This window comes from Tasmannia lanceolata, unplaced genomic scaffold (assembly GCF_043159265.1).
Source record: "Tasmannia lanceolata isolate RefF3 unplaced genomic scaffold, GAP_Taslan_0.1 ptg000003l, whole genome shotgun sequence".
NCBI classification, from domain to species: Eukaryota; Viridiplantae; Streptophyta; class Magnoliopsida; order Canellales; family Winteraceae; genus Tasmannia; species Tasmannia lanceolata.
In genome coordinates, this window is record NW_027518680.1 from 51,441,900 (window position 1) to 51,462,583 (window position 20,684).

The 20,684-nt window shown below is 38.5% G+C and overlaps 1 protein-coding gene and 1 long non-coding RNA gene across 4 annotated transcripts; both read right to left on the reverse strand.

Moving 5' to 3' along the window:
- Window positions 1-956: 956 nt before the first annotated feature.
- On the reverse strand, window positions 957-1,638 carry LOC143862941 (uncharacterized). Its single transcript, XR_013240587.1, has 2 exons — window positions 1,490-1,638; window positions 957-1,216 (listed from the first exon to the last, which is right to left on the reverse strand). It is a non-coding gene; the product is annotated as an uncharacterized LOC143862941 (long non-coding RNA).
- Window positions 1,639-15,804: 14,166 nt separating this feature from the next.
- On the reverse strand, window positions 15,805-19,522 carry LOC143855685 (heterogeneous nuclear ribonucleoprotein 1-like). 3 transcript variants are annotated; one of them, XM_077365762.1, is made up of 5 exons: window positions 19,283-19,522; window positions 19,109-19,165; window positions 18,456-18,682; window positions 16,819-18,007; window positions 15,805-16,140 (listed from the first exon to the last, which is right to left on the reverse strand). In XM_077365762.1, exons 3-5 carry the CDS (start codon window positions 18,675-18,677, stop codon window positions 16,127-16,129), a joined length of 1,425 nt encoding a protein of 474 aa, XP_077221877.1. In that variant the 5' UTR covers window positions 18,678-18,682; window positions 19,109-19,165; window positions 19,283-19,522; the 3' UTR covers window positions 15,805-16,126. The 3 variants fall into 3 exon arrangements, with proteins under 3 accessions (XP_077221877.1, XP_077221886.1, XP_077221870.1); XM_077365771.1 differs by lacking the exon at window positions 19,109-19,165; XM_077365755.1 differs by lacking the exons at window positions 19,109-19,165; window positions 19,283-19,522 and having other exon boundaries at window positions 18,456-19,089.
- Between the last annotated feature and the right edge of the window lie 1,162 nt (window positions 19,523-20,684).

The window sequence follows — 20,684 nt, forward strand, 5'->3', positions numbered from 1 at the left end:
GAAAAGACATCAAAAGGAGAATTCCAGACTGGAGCCTAACGAGCCGCCATGAGCGAAAAGCTAGGTCAGAGGATGATAGCCCTCCTCCCACTGAGGACAAACCACTAGAAATAGAGGACAAACCACTGAGACCAAACCACTAGAAGTTGAGGAAGAACCAGAGAATTAAAAAGTTCTGTCAAAAGATGTAAACCTCTTGTTATATTAAGAGCATCAAGTTCACTCAAGCTATCTGCCCAAACTGGGTTTGCTCATATGTCACTAGTAATTAGTTTGGATCATTTGAGTCCTTTGTTTTCTCCATCTAGTGTGTCCTTAAATGTTTCATATTTCTTTTATCGTTAGGATCTCTGCCAAACCCTAGCTATCCTAGCAAAAAAAACTAACAAAAACCAATGTGATACTCATAAATCTGGCTTGACTATTCTATTTAAAAAATATACCTTCAATTTTTTTTTCTAATTTTAAGTTTTGTTTCAAGGTACTTCAATAAAAATAGATCATATGCATTTTTCTTACACTATTCCTATTTTCAGTATTTTATTATTTCTACTTGCCCTAGTCCTCACACCTAGAGGTGCCTAGTTTGAAACGACCTCTTATATTTATACTTTGAGAAGGTTATTTTACCTTGGCCGCCACTAAGTGTGCCACCTAGATATCAGCATTTCCCCTTCTTGTGAACGACAGATCGAGATTAATCCCTCTAAATAACCAAGGTTGTTATTCTCATCCCTTCACAAAAAAAAGGTGAAAGGTTGATTTTTAGGTGAGGCAATTTTTTTTCTCTTTTTGAAAGTTGGGATCGAACCGCTCCAACCTCAGAGTTAAAAAAAAAGTCTTATCCAATTAAGCTAGAGACTCAACCCCCCAGTGATTAGCACCCACATGCCAAGTAGCTTTAAAATTAAGTCTGTTATAATTCATAGAATGCTATGCCCAATCAATCAGAAATGTTTGAACCGGAAACACTTCTACTTATTTTCTATTTATCAACTTCCAAAGAGACGAGGGTCGACAACATGTAGGAAGAGCATAGAGATTGAAGTTAAGGAACATCAACTGTCATGGCAACAACAATCCACACCCCTACGAATCCCCGTGCATTGGCCACCACCATTGAAACCTCTTTGAAGGCACTCATCAAAGCAATTAAATCCGGGATCGGCATAACAGCTGCCTATGCAGTGAGTCACTGTCGCTTCAACCTTGTCAACTGCATGCACATGTTACAAAAAATATATATATGAGAAACTTAGGCTGTTATAGATTTATTGAGAAATTATTTATGAAAGGGCTTATAAACACATAAAGGTGGTACGCCCGAAGTACCATCCTTGATACTTGATCCAACAACAGCTCCTCAAAAAGTGATCTGCTGTTGGATCAAATATCAAGGATGGGATGGTGGGTACGTGTTTATCATATAATTTCTAAGAGTTATTAATGAGCTGTAGAGAGAGAGGAAGAAGAAGAAGAAATGTGTTACCAGAAATGGAAGCTGTGATGAAAAGTACGAGCGTAAGGGCAACAGAGAGTCGCTTCATAAATCCGAAGGAAGCCATTTTTTCAGTCTCAATGGTGATCTCAAATAGCTCAATGAGTCAAGGTGAGTGAGGAGAGTGTTGGTGTTGAGCCCTTTTTATAGCAAAGGATGGGGTTGAAGCGTTTCGTTTTCACTATCCTTTTAGATTTTGTACTTGTTAAAAGTTAAACATTTTAGCAAAGGATAGCCACGTGTGTGACAACATATATCTTAGATATATCAGGCCTCCAATTAGAAAATTGTGATCCTTGGAGGGTGTTTGGAAAGATTTTGTCTTTGCTATTTTTAGATAGCCATGCCAATGAAAATATATATCTTAGATACATTGGGACCCACTATCTCATGCAAACTTTTATAGTATTGTGTGATCAAATCATAAGCATGTGATTGAACAAAATAAATGCAAGAAGATATGAGCCATAAATACCTCTATTTGACACTTCTGTGACTGGTGATTCTGCATCTTGTTGTATCCCAACGTCTATAAAACAAAGAATGATTCGAGTAGTCTTCTACTCTCTCCACTTCCTTATGTGTATTTCAATGGGAGGAAATAAAAACCATATATGTGAGTGCAGGGACCATTCCCGTATGTGTAATAACTTAAAGGGAAACCCTAGAATCCACCCAACAAACTCTTTTTCATCAAATAAGCCCACTAACCTTATTGGGCCTAAAACGTGCCCACACATACTAATAACCCATTACTATACCCTTTCCAACATGAACACACGTGCCTAAAGTGTTCCCTGCTCAAAAACTGTATTGATCACTAACCATAGACTAGCCATTATGGATTACTCTTTACTACAATAAAACATTCTCTACAATCTAGTTTTATAATAGGCAAAACATGTGCTATGCAAGTCCACAAAAGTCTTACATCTCAATGTTGACCCAAATACAATTTGGATGAGATCTACCCATATCTATCTCAGTCAGAATCCGTGGGATCCCCGTCTCTATTTTGGGGCAGGTATTTAATGTTGATGAACACAAAAGGCAAGAAGATCCAAATAGGGACATTCCTTCATTGTATATTTGAAATGAAAAACCACGTTGTTCACACCAATTTTGGGTTTTATCGGTCATGGATGACCTAATCAACAAGTGGTTGTCCACATTTCTGCTTCCTAAGTAAACAAGAGTTCCTTATTTTATAAGGAAAAGGAGAGTCGGTGGTGGTGTGTGTGTGCGCGTTAAATAAAAAACACAAAAGAAGGTAAAACCGAGGGATGAGAGAATAGAAAGAAAAAAAAAGAAAAGAAAGAGAGAGGGAAGAGAAGAAGAAGAAAAGCAAGGGTTTTTTCTTAGGTGCTCTTTTTTAGGGTTTTGTGTGGGATCAAAACTAAGGTTTTGGAGCGTTCTTCTTGGATATTTTCACCACACCGTTGGATCCTTTCATTGCACGGAAACTTTGTGAGGATTTGGGTTTCTTCGACTTGAAGATCGAAGTAGGTATTTTTGGTGAAAGTGGGTTTTGTTGTTCACAAACGAGGTAACCCTTTTATCTCTCTTGTTTCTTGTATTGGTCTCAAGTTTTGGGTGAAAAACTTGAGAAAGAGACGTTGTTTTACTTATTTGATTAGTGGATATTTCGTCGGATTCGCCCCGTGGTTTTTTCCTCTTCGTTGGAGGGTTTTCCACGTAGATCTTGGTGTTCTTTTGTGTGATTGCTCTCTTGAATGTTTAGTTCTTTTATCCACATATTTATTTGCTTCGTAATTAAAGTGAGTTTTCTTCGGCGAAAACCCAACAAGTGGTATCAAAGCCGAGGTTGTTTGGAAGCATAGTTGTTTGTGTGGATTGAGATGGAGAGTTCTTCAGGAACTATGATTAAATTGACTGGATCAAATTGGATGATTTGGAAACCAAAGATGGAAGATATTCTTTATTGTAAGGATTTGTATGAACCCATTGAAGGTGATAAGGCCAAGCCGACTGGCATGTCCGATAAAGATTGGCAAAAATTGAATAGAAAGGCTATTGGACATATTAGGCAGTGGTTGGATGACAGTGTGTTCCATCATGTGTCTAATGAAACATCTGCATATTCTCTTTGGACAAAGTTAGAGGGTCTTTATGAGAGAAAGACTGCTGGAAACAAAACTTTCCTGATTAGAAAGCTTTTGAACCTGAAGTTCAAAGAAGGTGGTTCGATTGCATAGCATCTGAATGAAGTTCAGAGCATAGTGAACCAGTTGTCTTCAATGAAGATGGTGCTAGATGATGAGTTTCAGGCATTGTTACTTTTGACCTCGTTACCTGACAGTTGAAAAACTTTAGTGGTTTCACTTAGTAACTCTACTCCAGATGGTGTACTTACCATGAGCCAAGTTACTAGTAGCTTGCTCAATGAAGAGACTAGAACGAAATCAATGGGTACAGACCATGCACAGGTTCTTGTCACAGAGAACAGGGATAGAAGTAAAAGCAGAGGGTCACAAAATCATGACAAATCCAGAGAAATGTCGAATTCAAGAGAGAAGAAAAAATGCTTCCACTGTGGCAAAGAGAGCCATATAAGGAAGAATCGTTGGGTTTACAAAAGAGAAAAAAAGAAGGTAAAAATGAGAAAAATGATGATGATAAAGACATTACGGCTACCGTATCTAATGAAGATGTGATAACGCTCTCTTTTGGAGAAGAAGAGTGTTTACATGTTGCAGATCAGGGTATAGAGTGGGTTGTTGATACAGGATCTTCTTATCACGCTACTCCCAACATGGAGTTCTTCACTTCATATAAAGCAGGAAACTTTGGTACGGTGAAGATGGGCAACACTAGTCTCTCAAAGATTGTTGGAACTGGTGATGTGTGCATAGAGACCAATGTTGGGTGCACCTTGACTTTGAGAGATGTGCGACATGTTCCTTATTTGCACGTAAATCTGATTTCTAGGATAGCCATGGATAGGCAAGGTTATGAAAGCTACTTTGGTAAGTGAACATGGAAGCTTACTAAATGTTCACTCGTTGTTCCAAAGGGAAAGGTTTGTTGCACATTATATAAGACTTATGCAAAAGTGTGCAAGGATGTGGTAAATGTTACCAAAGAGAGTTGTCCTAGCTTGTGGCATAAGAGGCATGAAGACCCTAAAGGTAAAAGTGTGGTTGGTGGTATTATTGATCTTACATCTATTCGTTCTCCATTAGAGCATGTTATACATGGGGGAGAAGTGCAAGAATAGGGTAGTGATCATGTATCAGATGTTGGTGGTCATGATACTATGATAGATCATCAGCAGGGGGAGCAGCCCCCACAAACAAAGATAGTGGAATCTCAGGTTAGAAGATCTACTAGAGAGCATTGGCCGTCAACGAGATATCCTACCTCAAATTATATATTGGTTACTAGTGAGGGGGAGCCAAAGAGGTTTCAGGAGATACAATCTCATAGAGGCAAAGAACACTGGGCACTAGTGGAATTGATTTTAAGGAACCGATGGATCCGTGATGTGATCGAAATGCGGTTGGTGCAGTTAAATAAGATTCATGCCAATAGGAATTCGTATGATATGATGACTACAGTTGTTCTTAGAGAAGACCTTGAGCTACGCATAGGCATAGCTGGTTTGGACTCCAAGTGAGAGTCAAAGTTGGTGTCTCCTCTTCATGGGCCTGGAGGGGGAGATTATTGGTTGGTCCAGCCCATATAGGTCCCACACCACACACTAGTTTCCTCATTAATAAAGGAAACAAGAGTTCCTTATTTTATAAGGAAAAGGAGAGTCGGTGGTGGTGTGTGTGTGTGCGCGTTAAATAAAAAATGCAAAAGAAGGTAAAACTGAGGGATGAGAGAATAGAAAGAAAAAAAGAAAAGAAAGAGAGAGGGAAGAGACGAAGAAGAAGAAAAGCAAGGGTTTTTTCTTGGGTGTTCTTTTTTAGGGTTTTGTGTGGGATCAAAACTAAGGTTTTGGAGCGTTCTTCTTGGAGATTTTCACCGCGCCGTTGGAACCTTTCGTTGCACGGAGACTTCATGAGGATTTGGGTTTCTTCGACTTGAAGATCGAAGTGGGTATTTTTGGTGAAAGTGGGTTTTGTTGTTCACAACAAGGTAACCCTTTTATCTCTCTTGTTTCTTGTATTGGTCTCACGTTTTGGGTGAAAAACTTGAGAAAGAGACGTTGTATTACTTATTTGATTAGTGGATATTTTGTCGGATTCGCCCCGTGGTTTTTCCCTCTTCATTGGAGGGTTTTCCAAGTAAATCTTGGTGTTCTTTTGTGTGATTCCTCTCTTGATTGTTTAGTTCTTTTATCCACATATTTATTTGCTTCGTAATTAAAGTGGGTTTTCTTCGGCGAAAAACCCAACAGGTGACACATGATGGATGTATAGGGGAACGTGCATGAACCAGAAATGATAGAGGTGGACAGCACCTTAAAGGATACAATCGGTCCCGAATTAGTACAATAATATATGTTGAACCAACTTAATGATGTGGCATTTTTGTTGCCAATCATGGGAAGGTAGAGGATAACCACCAGAACTGTGGAGTGAAAATAACGTGACCCCTCATAGGTAGTTACCAAAAAGTTTCTCTCCAAAAAGAATGTGGGGTAACGAGGAGGGGTTACCTGAATAAAACTATATAAGGAGGCATTTGTCTCCGAGAGTGAGTTCCCAAAACCAAATTCAAACATGTATTAGCATTTTATCTTTATTTTTCCAGCACACGTACTCTTTACTTTTCCGTAGCTGTAGCCTGTACTCGGATTAAGGAAGCAATGAATTCATCTTCCCAGGTGAGTCTGTCTCTTTAGTTCGCTTTGTCACTTGCACTAGCGCCTAATTTGTGCTTGTTTTGTCGTTTGGTTTGAGTTGTATGGTGTGGAAGACACTCATATGGTCTATCGACCCTGAGTGTCTTCCACACCCCGCTTATGTGGGCACCATTTTCTTTCTTTCCCTTAGAACTCCGCGCTTCACACATAAAAAGTCATTTCCATATGTGTAAAGGCATAGGAACCCAAGGAAGAAGTGTCGTTCCCCTCTTCTTCTCAATTGCTTGAAATCCAATCCTAGGTGATGAAGAGGTCTCAGTCTTCGACCCCCCCTCGAATTTAATTTTTGGATTTATATCTGTAGAGAGGCTAGCCCCCCCCCCCCCCCCCCCCAACACACACACACACGCTCACAAACACACCCTAGCTCACACACTCAGACCGAAGGAGGCAAAACCACCAACACCCTTTTTGGGCACGCCCGGTGGGACACTATGAGTTGCATGACGTCTAATGGCCTATAATACACAAAATAGAACTTCAAGGCCCGGTGCTTCTTGAATTATTAGTAAAACTAACACTTCTAAAGGCACCGGAGCGTAGGATAGAAGGACCATTGGCTGAAGAAATCCTTTACTAGAGGAAAATCTAAACACCACTCTGCCCACTAGAGAGTCTCCCTCGCGTGGACGAGGCCCTGACGTGCCATTGTCATTTCAGGAGGTGGTAGCCACCCTTAAGCAGCGACATGGATGAGAATTCCCATGAGTTGTCTCAAATGGAAGCTTGCCAAATCTCTGAAGTGATGAGACCCTTTCAGTCCTCTAGAAAGAAGTTTTCTAAGCAAGTAGATAGTTTGTTTGTCTTGATGTCCAACAATATGGCGTCGACAGTGTTGCAAGGGTTTTCACCCCCGAGTGAAATCGCTACGCGCAACGGAACTACAAATCACGTAGAAGAAAAATTTTCTCGCCGATTTCGCTCGTTAACCCAGGAACCTAGGGACTAGAAGATCTGATGGTGATTCAAATAAAAATATATTACATGAAAATACCTTTGTGACTGACTGTAATATCATCATCTTCTTGATCTACTCCTCGAACGGCCACAAATGATCTGATCGCCGCTGACTCGCATGATAAACCGATGGATTCCATCAAATTGCGCGAAGGGAAGTTGAAAAACTTTTCTTCAAACATATGTACTGATATATATCAGTAACTTTGGATGGGAATTTGAATTTTATTGATAGAGCTTTAGATTTTCTCAATAGAGTTGGTTTCTTACTTTAATAAATTCCTAAAGTTTCTCCCCCAATTTGACTCAAATTGGAAAAACTAGTTAAGTAGACTTTGAATATTGGAAACCAACACAAAGTCCAAAGCTGTGGAGGTTTCCTACTATCATTGGGCATGTTCCCAACTTTGAAAAAAGTGGTTTGCTTGGGCTGGGCATTTTTGTATGTTGGGCCCATCCTGATGCAAGTGCATTCCCGTTACAAAGCTGCTTCCAAATTTTGACTTCATTTTTGGACTATCATATTAACAAATTTGGAAAAACCATAAACTAGAAAGTTGTATCCCTTTAAAATTTCTTCAAAACGAGTACTTACACACTCATTTTGGCCAAAAGGTAAGAAAGTTATGACTGTTTTAGTAAAAAGAGTCTATAAGCTAAAGACACAGTTGTTATTTAATTTTTCTAATTAAATAAACTTATTTTCTCCCATCCAATGGTATTCCAAATGCGTCCTACGGCATGTATACACCAAAGGAACTACACAAATCTTTTCCCTCGCATCAAATGCAATGAATCTAAATGGGTTCCTGATCCAAAGGATATAAATGGGTTACTCGAGTTGTGAGTGGGGTCATTGGAGGGATCTGACGGTTGAACCTGGAAAACCCAATAATGAGCCCCACTGCGATTTTGCTTAGTAGTCAATAGCTACAATCGCATTGAATCAGTGGCCTCCATTAAGACGTAACTCTGAAGATGACTGTCAAATATTGCACCCCTGATCACATCGAATATGTGAAAGTCCTTTCTCCATTCGTCATCTACTGAGTTGAGTCCTACGGGGGTAGACATCTACTACCCCGGGCCCACTCATGGTAAACCTTCTAGTCAAGTAGTTAGGGCTGACACGGTCAAGCACGGAATCGCACGACGAGCCGCATGCCGTTCCTATTCCCTAAACCCAACCAGATTCATGTCAGCACGGCACGGCCCATGACGAATTTCATGCCTGGCCCAAGGACGGTTTGGGCCTGAAATTTTCGCCGCTTAGAGCTAAGGCTCAACCCATTCCAACCAGTTACTTTAACTGGTCATTAATGGGTTCATTAAGGGCGATGTTTTTTTCGCCCCTGTAGGATAATGAGCCCCACTATTAACCTAATTTGAGGTCAAAAGAACATTAAAATCTGCCCACAATTCACTTTAGAAGGGGGGGCATTATAGTTGGGGGCGAATTTATCATCTCCCGTTGCGCAATTGTTGGGGCGAGGCGAAAAAATCATCTCCCGTTCGTTAATTACTTAATTACTATTAAGGGAGGCCATTGCGTTATTGTTGGGGGCGAATTTATCATCGCCCCATTTATTTCAATACAGCAATTCGGTTCCGCCCATGTGGGCCCTATCAAAACAATTTGAAATAAGCTGCTAATCGGCGGACATTGCACAAAAAAATTTCAATGAAAAATGAATATTCAAGCATTTGGTTAACACATTTTCCGTGGAATTTATTCCAAAATTTATTCCAAAATAATAATAAAAAATCTTCATTTTTTCCAGGAAAACTGTAAACCTACTAATCCTGGATTTTCTTTTTTTCATGGAGAAAAATAATTTCCAATGTTATTTTCAAATTGAGGGTATTTTCGGGAACCATGAAATTTTTTTCCTGATTTTTTTCTCGTGGAAAACGATCCTTCTAAGGTTAGCTAACCCTTTTTCTAGGTAAACAATTTTTCAGTTAACACCTTCTATGATTTTTAGCAGGAAGATTTTTAAGTGAAATAATTTTTACCTCAAATTGGCATTATAATAAAACTTTGGAAAAAAAAAAATTCCAAGGAAAAAAATTCAGAAAAAATCTGTCATGTTTGCCAATCATGTATGGGTACGTTGGATCTGGGGGAGAATTATAGGGAAAAAAGCCTGGTTGAATTTCCTTAGAAAATGGACATTTTAATGGAAACAAGTTAGCCAAAAACTAGAAAATCCATTTTCCATGTAAACATTTTTCTAAGAAAAAATTTTCATTGGTATGATCAATTTTAGTAAGGCTCTATTTCTTTCAACGTAAAAATGGACGTAAAATTTGTTTTATATTGTATAAATGAATATAAAACAAATTTTACGTCCATTTTTACGTCTGAAGGAACCTATAAGTTCATGAGCAGACCTACAAGAATTACCATTATCTAAGAACCTTAATCCAAGGGTCCTTAAGATGAAGCTCTTAGATTGAAGAATCATAGCCATTAAATCAACGGCCAATAAATAAATCAATTTGCTTTTCATGTCTGAAAGAGAAAGTTTGGAAGAAATTAGGAAGGGATTTGCTAGCGTCTATCGCGGATGGTCTGTTGCATGTCAGACCGGCCACATACAGCAGCTTTTGTCTTCATTCATGAGGTGGCTCATCTGACATGCAACAGACCATCCGCGGTGAACGCTATGCGATGGACGCTAAAATCTGAGAATCTTGGTAATTGTTCTAAACAGTCCCAGCACAGTTTAAGCAACTTCACAATGAAAGATGCTAAACTCACAGGAGCCCTGGCAGAAACAATCTACAAGGGCTGCACCATTTGATCCACGTCATCCTCTTCTACTGTTATCAGTGGCATTATGAATGTACTCAGGATGGCGTAGATCCAATGGTGCAGCCCTTTTAGACGGTTTCTACAAGGGCTTGTGTGAGTTTAGCATCCGTCTTTTAAATACGCTTTAATGTTATATCATCTCACAAGTGTGGTTGTAAATATATGCAAAAGAAAAGGGAAATGATTTCAGCACAGCCAAGTTTTGATACATGAACTCACCTTGCTTGTTGTTTAGCATTTTATTAGCTTGAAAGTGCTTTTTGTGAATCAGAATAACCTTCTTACAGCTCTTTAAATACTATAAGACAAGCAAGTGAGCGCATGTATCAAAATATGTTTGTGCAGAAATCATTTCCCTAAACAAAATATCAAAATCTATAAACAAAAGTGCAAAGCATGATAAATTTGTAAAAGAGAACATCATATGAAATTTACTAAATATTGTGTTCTTCTTACATGTGCATTGAATGAGCATTGAGCTATAGGTGGCTTTGCATTTCCTCAGAATCATATAGATGAAATTTTCACTTTGGGTTTCTAAATTTTAGATGCAACATGTGCTACCAAAAGCATTGGGGGGTTTCTTCCAAGCTGTATCAGAGAATTAAAAGGTACCCAGCCATTTTATTAATTTTGTTTTAGTGGCCTCTCCATTTTATTAGTACTAGTAAAAAAGGCACGTGCAACATTTGCACGTGCGTATTAATTTTAATTCATACTATGCTAACATAACAATCGCTATGGAGCCCACTTGGCAACTTCTGAAAAGCAAGACATAAAGAAAAGCAAGATGAAGATGCTCCGAGCATGAGGTACCACAAATGCGTAGTTGCATATCAATTGATTGATGAAGTGGTAGAAGAGCAATGACTAATAGCCAGGCTCCCTAAAATAGGCGTAAAACTAAAATGAGCATAAAATTTGTTTTACAAACCTTAAAAATGGGCATAAAATTTGTTTTACGTACAATTTTGCGTGGAAAGAAAAGGTAAAAAGATAAAAGTTTTTTTTATAATCAGTTTGGTTAAAAAAATGACAGTGAATAAGGAAAAGTAATTTGACATTTTCATGAACTTTCGTTGTTTATTTCAATTTGTTTATTTCAACATATGTATTAACAAGAAGTTTGTACAAAGACTTTGGAATCCATTTTCTAAACGACGAGCACTTTGGCAATTCATTTTTTTTTTAAATGGTAGCCAACTTTATTGCAAAAAAAAGGGGACGGGATGGTCCGAATACAGAAAACAAATCACAAGGTGGAGAGCCACATAGTCTTCAAAGCTTTCAACTATAGGGGATTGAATCTACTTGTCCAGAATAGGAGAGATGGTTGTGAATTTTAAGGTAAAACAAGAAGTTTGTACAAAAACTTCAGAATCCATTTTCTATTCGACGGGCACTTTGGCAATTCATTTTTTTTAGTCCTTCTAACTCCTCCATGAAAAGTAATGGAATAGAGTAGGTCATCCCTTATGAAATGTCAAGTGGTGAGTAATAATTATTTTTTGTTGGTATCGTATGCATGTGGGATTATAAATGGTTTCAGACATTGCCTAACGTGATTGATCTTCTTAGAGGGAAGATCAATCATCTTGGTTCCTAAGTGTCTTTCGTTGTTTCGTAAGGGCTGACCTACTCTATTCCATTACTTTTATGAACAGTTTTTTTCGTTGTTTGGAAAAAAAAAGTGTCTTTCGTAATATCAAACTTTTTGTAATTTGACCCTCACATAGTGAATAAGGAAAAGTAGTTTTTTCGTCATCGTTAGGGGTGTAACTCGGGTCGGGTTGGGTCGGGTTGAGGCCAACCCGACCCAACCCGATGTCCAACCCGGCTGGGTTCAACCCAACCCAACCCGATTTGCAATTTCCTCAACCCGAACCAACCCGATTTCTAATTCGGGCTGGGTTGGGTCGGGTTGACCCGATTTGATATGGTACCAATTGTTGACCACCTCAACTCAAGCCGAGTTGTTTTGGATTTTGGGAACCAATAGTGAGTCACCAATAATCAGTTTTTAACTCACAATCGGTTCTCAAAATCCAAAACAAACAGGGACTAATAATTAACAAAGGGAAATGTTATCCACACTACTATATTTTGATGATCACAGTCCTCACTTGATTAAAGTACGGTATAGCCCGCACCATAGGATTATCCAAACCGTCCATTATGGACTGTGGAGACTATTTCAATGTTGAAAAAGAAAAATATATATACAGAACTTCTTCAAACGGAACCCAAATTCGGGTTTCGGGTCAAGTCGGGTTGCCCGACACCCCAACCTAACCCAACCCGATTTGCGAAAAATCTTAACCCAACCCAACCCAAATTCGGGTTGAACCCAACCCGCGTGGGAACATCCAAGTAACAGCGATGGTTTCAAATTATATATAGTGTTAATGTCCTCACTGCCATATTTTATAATGGCACTACTCACCATATTTTGATGATCGCACTCCTCACTTTATTAAAATGTACGGTATGGCCCATACCATAGGATGATCCAAACCGTCCATTAGATGGGTCACTGCCTAAATAGGTTGTGCCCTAAAACTAATTTTCATAGGTTGATCCTAACCCTCCGATCTGTAAAGGGTTATAGGTTGATCCAAACCGTTCATGTGATGGAACACAACATCAATCAGTTGTGCTTGTAAAATCATTTCCATAGGCTTATCGTAGCCCTCCAATCGATAGAGGTTTCCATAATTGTTGTTCCTCTTCAGGTGCTCGGCATCCGTCAATATTTTGTAACTTGTCTCGAATGCGTCATATAACGTAGTTTTTTCGTCATTGTCATATGTCTATACCTCTTTTTCGTAGTTTTTTCCCGTAATTGTCATAGACAGGTACCATATGGCAGTACTTTTCGTATCCAATTGACGATTGTACCCTCAAATCATTTCTCATTCAAACAAACTTCTAGCATCAAAATGACGTAAATGCCCCCAGCTAATAGGATATAGTAGGAAGTTTTTCTAAAAGAAGGGCATGGAATTATCATATGTACATTATTTTTTGGGAACAATCAATTTATATTGTGGCCCATTAAATGGACGGTTTGGATCATCCTATGATACAGGGCGTACGATTCTTTTGAAAAATACTTGATTGTACGGACTTACACCATAGGTTGTATGCCAAAAATCATTTCCATAGGATAATCCCAACAGTTACGGGATTTCCAAAATATGTCATTTATCTATAGATTGTAGGGATGCGATCCTCCTTTGAGAATGATCAAATGGATGGTTTGGATCATCCTATGGTGTAGGCCGTAAAATATTCACTCCAATTTTTGATAGGTAAGTTGAGGTTTTGTGAGGATCCCTACCGGCTTATTAAAAAATAGTTCACTACATGGGCTTACACCATATACATTGTAACAAGAATTTTGTGACAAAGCTTGCAAACCAAAAACATATTTCTTACTCCCTATTAAAAAAAAGAACTGTTTAACTTACACCATAGGATGATCCAAACCGTCCAATTGATGGGCCACATCGTAAATAGGATGTTCTGAAAAAACACATTTCCATGCGATGATCCTAGCCCTGCAGTCTATAGAGGAACGGCATATTTAGGAACATTTATTGATTGGAGGGTTGAATTATCCTATGGAAATGAATTTTGGCACTCAACCTACTTACATTGTGGCCCATCAAATGTACGGTTTGGATCATCCTACAATGTAAGCCATACAATACTTTTTGAAAAACAATACTCACTATAAGGACTTACACTATATATAAAAACTCTCATAATCACATCATTTCCCTCTAAAATCATGGGGAAACGGGTCAAACGAGCCGGGTGAAAGTGACGCGGAAAATTTTACGGGTCATTGGGCTTGGACCCGCAACCACCCCGTGAGGGCCGGGTCGGCCCGCGGGTCAAATGGATTTTTGACGTATGGCCATACTGTACTTTTAATAAAGTGAGTAGTGCTCTCATCAAAATACAGTAGTGCCGATAACATTTCCCTTTTTTTTGTATAGGGATTTGCTAGCCACCTTCGCCGAGCGTACTTTTCTACTTGTCGCCCATCTTTTGCTGCAAAGATTGGTAGAAGTGCGATTTGTGCAAAGGTGGCTAGCAATACATAATAGCAATAAATAATAATCGTGTACTAAGTTTTAAATGAAAAATTACGGGAACATGGAAGCAAAGCAGAAAATTATGAAGAAAATACCGAACGAAGGTACTAAAATATGACAATTACGGTCAAAAATGCAAATAAAATTGAAAAAATTATGACAATTACGGAACAAAAAAGGCATAAAAGGAGACAGCTGGCTTTTTTTTAACTCATGTGCAAGGGCATATGAGATGCGGAAATGACGAAAAAAAAGTATTGAAAAAGGACATAAGTGGGAGTTTTACGGAAATTAAGGTGGGACGCATAAGGCAATAGCGGGAAAGAAGCAGACGATTTTTCAGGGATTTTCCCTTTTATTAGTAAAGGATTTCCTTTTTTTGAATAATAGAGAATTTTGTTTTAGTGGCCTCTCCATTTTATTTAAGGAAAAAAGGGAGAAATAGTCAAAACAAAGAAGAATAAAAACTATATGCAAAGAAGACATACATAAGAGCAAAAACAGGGGAGCTCAGGGAGGAAGTCAAAAATCACTAAGTTAACCCTCACAACTCCAGCCATGGCTAACCTATCCACACCACTATTAGCCTACCTTCTAACGTGCTGGAATCGAACTCGAAAACAAGTCATGCGGTCCTTAATCTCATCAACCATATGTGCAAATCTCCAAGGATGAGCGTCAATGCTATTTTAATTACCTTAATTACCCATTTCAATTTATTTTTTTTGTCTCAACATGTTAGTGGCAAGACAGGATACCCAGTAAAACCTGACAGAGGACCCAACTGAGTCTTGTGTCATGTCTGAGCCATTTATCATATTGGTTAGACTGAAAACTACATTCTCCATTACAAGCAAGAAAATTTGTAGATTTGGTTTAAGAAAATGAATTATTTATAGATGTTGTAGGTAGATCATTCGAACACTGCGGATTAGATTTTCTATTCCGTTCCAAGAGGAAAGCGATAAGACATAAGATGGACTGGACCACAATCTCAACTCAACTCAACTCAACTCAACTCAACAAAGACCACAATACTCAAGGTATTTACGCAAAACCAACACTCCAAAAGTGATCTGACTCCTTATAAAACCTATAGTTTTTAAAATTAAAATGTTAAAAGTTCTATGACCAGTGAATGAGCTATAGGCATAGCTATTATAGCTCAATTAGTTGAGGCTTTGTATCTCAACCATGAGGTTGTAGGTTCAATCCCAGCTTACCAACCAACCAAAAAAGGCTCACCAATTTCGAAAGCTAACCAGTTACCAAATGCAGAGTACCCATTAATTATATAGCTAAAGGAAAGCCATGTACTCCTCTGAAGTGTTTTGGCTGAAAAAATATGATAAAAGGATATAGTTTTATTCAACATCAAATTCACAAATGAAGCATCTTGAAACCGAGTTTCTCACTGAAATCAATTAGAATATTTGGCAACTTAATCTTAGGGACCAAGATGGTAACCTTGAAAGGTTCACGCATGTAAACAAACCAGAACTCGGAACATCTGTGGAAATGAAAAAAGAAAAAGAAAAAGAAATTACCAGAAACTAGAAACTTTGCCAGACATTACAACAGGAAAAAAATAGTCTATTTGATGCATCGCGTAAGATGATATTTGCATAAATTGTAACTCTTCTGAGTATATCCCGCAATCTGATTTTACAACTCAATCAAAACCCAAGAAATAAAACCTATACTCAATGTAGAAATTAATTCAAATCTCAAACCTTAAACAAAACCCCGTATAATGCTCTCTGAATTTGAATTCTCAAACCAAACACTCCAGTTAGCTCTAGATAATCAATTAACTGAAATATTAATGAGACATGCGAAATTCACAGCCGTTCACCTTTTTCACCGGATTTCTTCACCTACTATAATCTCCACTATTTCTTCAAAGAATGATCCTCCTAGGCAGCAATTCCTGTTCAAGTGATGATCAAGAACATGCAATTATAAGAATTTTGCAAGAAAAATGTAACTGATCGCTGAAGGAAGCCAAAACATGAAATAGAAATCAGGAGAGAACATGATGTTAAGGTATAAAAGATTAAATAACGCCTCTCCAACAGCTTAAGCTTTTGGAGAAATTGGTTGTTCACATGGAATTAGAGCAAATGCCTGGGTTCAAAACTCACATCCTGTAGGCCAACCCTAAAAGGAGGGGCCACATGTGAGGGGGAGTTAAATAACGCCTCTCTCCAACAGCTCAAGCTTTTGGAGTAATTGTTGTTTCACATGGTATCAGAGCAACAGGTTTTGGGTTCAAAACTCACAACTCCACGATATTAAAAGTCCACGTGTAAGGCCAACCCAAAAAAAGAGGGGCCACAAGTGAGGGGGAGTGTTGAAGTAAATTAAATGATTAAATAACAACAACTCTAACAGCTTAAGCTTTTGGAGTGATTGATTGTTTTACACTTAAGAATCAAATTCCAATCTATTGCAATAAGAAAGAAGAGTTTAAGTTGAAAAGTATGCCCACAAGCATTCAAGGCCTTCGATAACATACATCTGCATATTTGAATATCTAGAATGTATTACCTTGTGTTAATAAAAATCATTGCAGAACACTTCTTTAAATGCTAAAGAGAACTCTTACCTCTATTTGATTGTCTATTGGTAACATTATAACCACTCATATAACCAGCGGAACCTATAGCTGTAACATCTGAAGCTGTACTTCCGAGCCCATAACCAAATGAACCAGAGCCCTCTAGTTCAGGAGTTGCGGATCGCCAAGTTGGGTCCCCATAAACTGAACTTCCACCATAAAGATCGGAATACGCTCCATCATACCCACCATTCGTCGCAGCATATGATGACGGGGCCCCACCCGTCCCACTGCTCCTTCTATAACCATTTCCACCTAACCCATAACTGTTTTCACCATTTCTATATCCAAGATTGCCACTATTAAAGCCATTAGCACTCATCCCTCCCTGTGCCGAAATAGTAGATGAGCCCCAATTCACACCATTATTACCAAAGCCTCCCATATTTCCACTTCGAGTGCCCATGTAAGTGGTAGAATTTACTGAACTGTTTGCATAATTGAGTCCCCCATTCCCCCATACATTTCTTGAGCTTAAAATGGACCCATTTCCTCCACTACCTCCACCAAATCCAATAGGATTACCATATCTACTCGAGTTTCCACTGTAATAAGAGTCCAATCCACGTCCGTATCCAAGATTAGTATTGAAATTTGCACTCCCTCCGTAGTTTGGGCTCAATCCAGGATCAAAATTCACACCCATCCCATAACCAGGAGGGCCAAATGAGGGAAATCCATTTCGACCACCAGCCATTCCAGCAAATCTTCCATCCATCCGCATTCCATAGCCTCCAACTAAGTTTGGATTATATCCTTGTGCATAGCCATTAAGAAAGTTATAGGCCCTATTCAGACCATAGTTATATCCACCTAACGGACTTCGATTAGGCCCAGGGGATAACTCTTTGGGAACAGCCCTCTTGACCTCAACCATCTTACCATTCAATTCATGGAAGGTTTTTAGCAAGACTTTCTCCACAGCATCCTCTGAATCATAAGTGATGAATCCAAAACCTCGTGGCCTTTGGGTGTTGTGGTCGTACATTACCACAACATCCGTGATTATTCCAAACTGATCGAAATACATTTTGAAATCACTCTCTGTTACTGTGGATGCTAAACCTCCGACGAATATCTTCTTTGCGCGAGCAGGAGAAGACGATCCATGGACACTACTATTGTTTCTATTGAGAATGTGCTGATCATCCCTAGGAACTGCCTTCTTTGCCTCAACCTAAGAATTTGTTGAAGTTCAAAATCAGATAATGAAAACCCATTCCTAAAATTGATTGTTGAAGCATAAATGATTAAATAACACCAAGTCTAACAGCTTAAGCTTTTGGAATAATTGGCTGTTTCACATGGTATCAGAGCTATTGACTCACAGAATGTCCTGGATTCAAAACCCAACAACTCCTTGATAATAAAAATCCATGTGTATGGTCGAGCTGAAAAAGTGGGGACACACGTGAGGGCGAGTGTTGAAGTGTAAATGATTAAATAACACCAACACTAACAGCTTAAGCTTTTGGAGTAATGGGTTGTTTGACAATGATTTTTTAACGTTCGCAATGCCCAAGAGGATTGAATCTTTTAGAATTCATATTGTTGAAAACCAGATATAAAATCCAAATGTAGAACTCCGTTTTCACATTCAAGAATATTTGTCATTGAATACTCACAGTTCGTCCATCGATTATATGTTTCTCCATAACAACTCTCTCTGCAACAGATTGATCTGCAAAAACAACAAAACCAAAGCCACGGGCACGACCTGTGGTCCGATCCTTCATGATCACAGCTTCCACCACTTCTCCATATGTCTTGAAATACTCCTTTAGACGATCTTCATTTGTGTCCCACGAAATTCCACCTATGAAAAGCTTGGTAAGATCTGATTCCATTTCTTCTGCACTCATCATGTTGAATTACATCAATAACCAACTCTCAATATAACAAACCCAAATACTCAAATGAAAGGACCTGATTCAAAGTAGAAAAAATCCCAGTTCCATGTTCCTCTAACGTCTTTATTACAATCAAATGCCCAACTCAATAGCAAACAGAGAATTCAACATCAATAACCAACTTCACAATATCACAAACTCAAATACTAAAACGAAAAGACCTAATAAATGTTTGTCTAACGTTTTTATTATAATCAAATGCCCAATTCAATAGCAAACAGAGAATCCAACATCAGATTCAATCTACAACATACAATTCGACGAAAAAATGAATACCCAGAAATATTAATGCTTGATAGACCATAAAAACAAATTACATAAATCAAATTGCAGAAAAGAGGAACTGATTAGAACCATCAAAATAATACCTTGGTCGAGAAGTTAGGCCAAAATTGATATAAAGTATTCACATATGAAATGGTGCCCTAAAATTCAATCCAGAAACGTTAGATCCAATGAAAACAACAGATTTCAAAACCATTGGGTAGAGATCGGATAGCCCAAAAGTAAATAATCCAATGGAACAAGACAGGAAAACTCACCGATGGGAGAGACCCAAATGAGAAATCGAGAATATCAAGATCTGGGAGGAGGCTCATAAAGAACAGTGGGCCAGTTCATCCTCCCTAAAAGCCCCTTCCCTTCTTCTTTTTTTTCCTTCTTGCAGAAAAAGAAAGAGGGATATAAATTGATGATAGAGAGAGAGAGAGGTTGGCAATCCTCAGGTGTTTAGAAATAACAAGAGATGATGGGTGATGATGATTTTGGGTTGGGTTTCAAAAAAAGAGATTTTTTTTATTTCTAGAGAAAAACTATAGACTGATATTGGCAATACCATATTTTGATAATTGCATGGACTCATCTTGTTTTTTATTATTTAAACAGCTGTCAAAAGTTATTACAGTTCCCCAAAAGCTCTCAAAGTTAAACTAAAATAGAACAGACAGGATGAGTTTGTGCAAATAATAAAGGAATGCAAGACTCACAAGAGCCCTTGCAAAAAAAAGGCCCCAGGGCTCTCCCATTGGTCAATTGTTGGGGTTCCACGCAAAAGCAAATAGTCCCACATCGGATATGTGAAGTGGATGGGGATGTGTTATAAGGGAATGTGCACACTCCCTCTAATGGCTAGCTTTTAGGGGCGAGTTCTACCCAGCCCTTCGATGGAAATTGACCAATGGGAGCGCCCTTGTACCCTTTTTTTGCAAGGGCTCGTGTGAGTTTAGCATTCCTCAATAATAAAATATGGTAGTGCCAATATCAGTAGCTAAACTATACGATGAAGCCCGTGCAGTCTGGTGTTTTTCAAAAAGTACCATACGGATTACACCATTAGTGATCAAACCGTCCATTTGATGGGCCACAACGTAAATACATTGTGCCTCAAAAATAATTTCCATAGGTTGATCCCAACCCTCCGATCTATAGAATAATATGCAGTTCCTCTATAGATCGGAGAGCTTAGGATTATCATGTGGAAATGATTTTTTGGGCATGGCCCATCAAATATAAAATAAATAAATAAATAAGCTAAATCAAGGGTTGGGATGGACGGAAGGGATTGCATCCAGCTCCCCTCATCCCTTACATGCTGACCTACTTTCTTCTTTATTCTACTCTTGCATATGTTTTGCTTGCCATGCACCATATGGGGGTATTTTCGTCATTTAAGTTAAAAGGCATTTTAGTCATTCAAAAATAAAATATTTTATTGTCGTCTACATAAGTTATAATAATTCACGTGGCACATTTGATGCAGATTTGACTTCGACATCCGATGGGTCCAACCATGATGGGGCCACAATCCAAATACACCATCCATCAAAAAATCCTATTAATCTAATATGTGGCATCCAACGGCTTGGATCGAAATTGGCAAAATGCTTTACAACCAACGAGCAAAAGTCTATCAATCGAACGGTTAGGATCATTCCAACTTCAAGA

Excerpts from the sequence above, each read along its gene's own strand:
- LOC143855685 (XM_077365755.1), bottom strand. The coding sequence starts at position 18,695 with ATGATGAGTGCAGAAGAAATGGAATCAGATCTTACCAAGCTTTTCATA. Across the intron at positions 18,008-18,455 it reads ATATAATCGATGGACGAACT|GTTGAGGCAAAGAAGGCAGT; the intron begins GTGAGTATTCAA and ends ACAAATTCTTAG.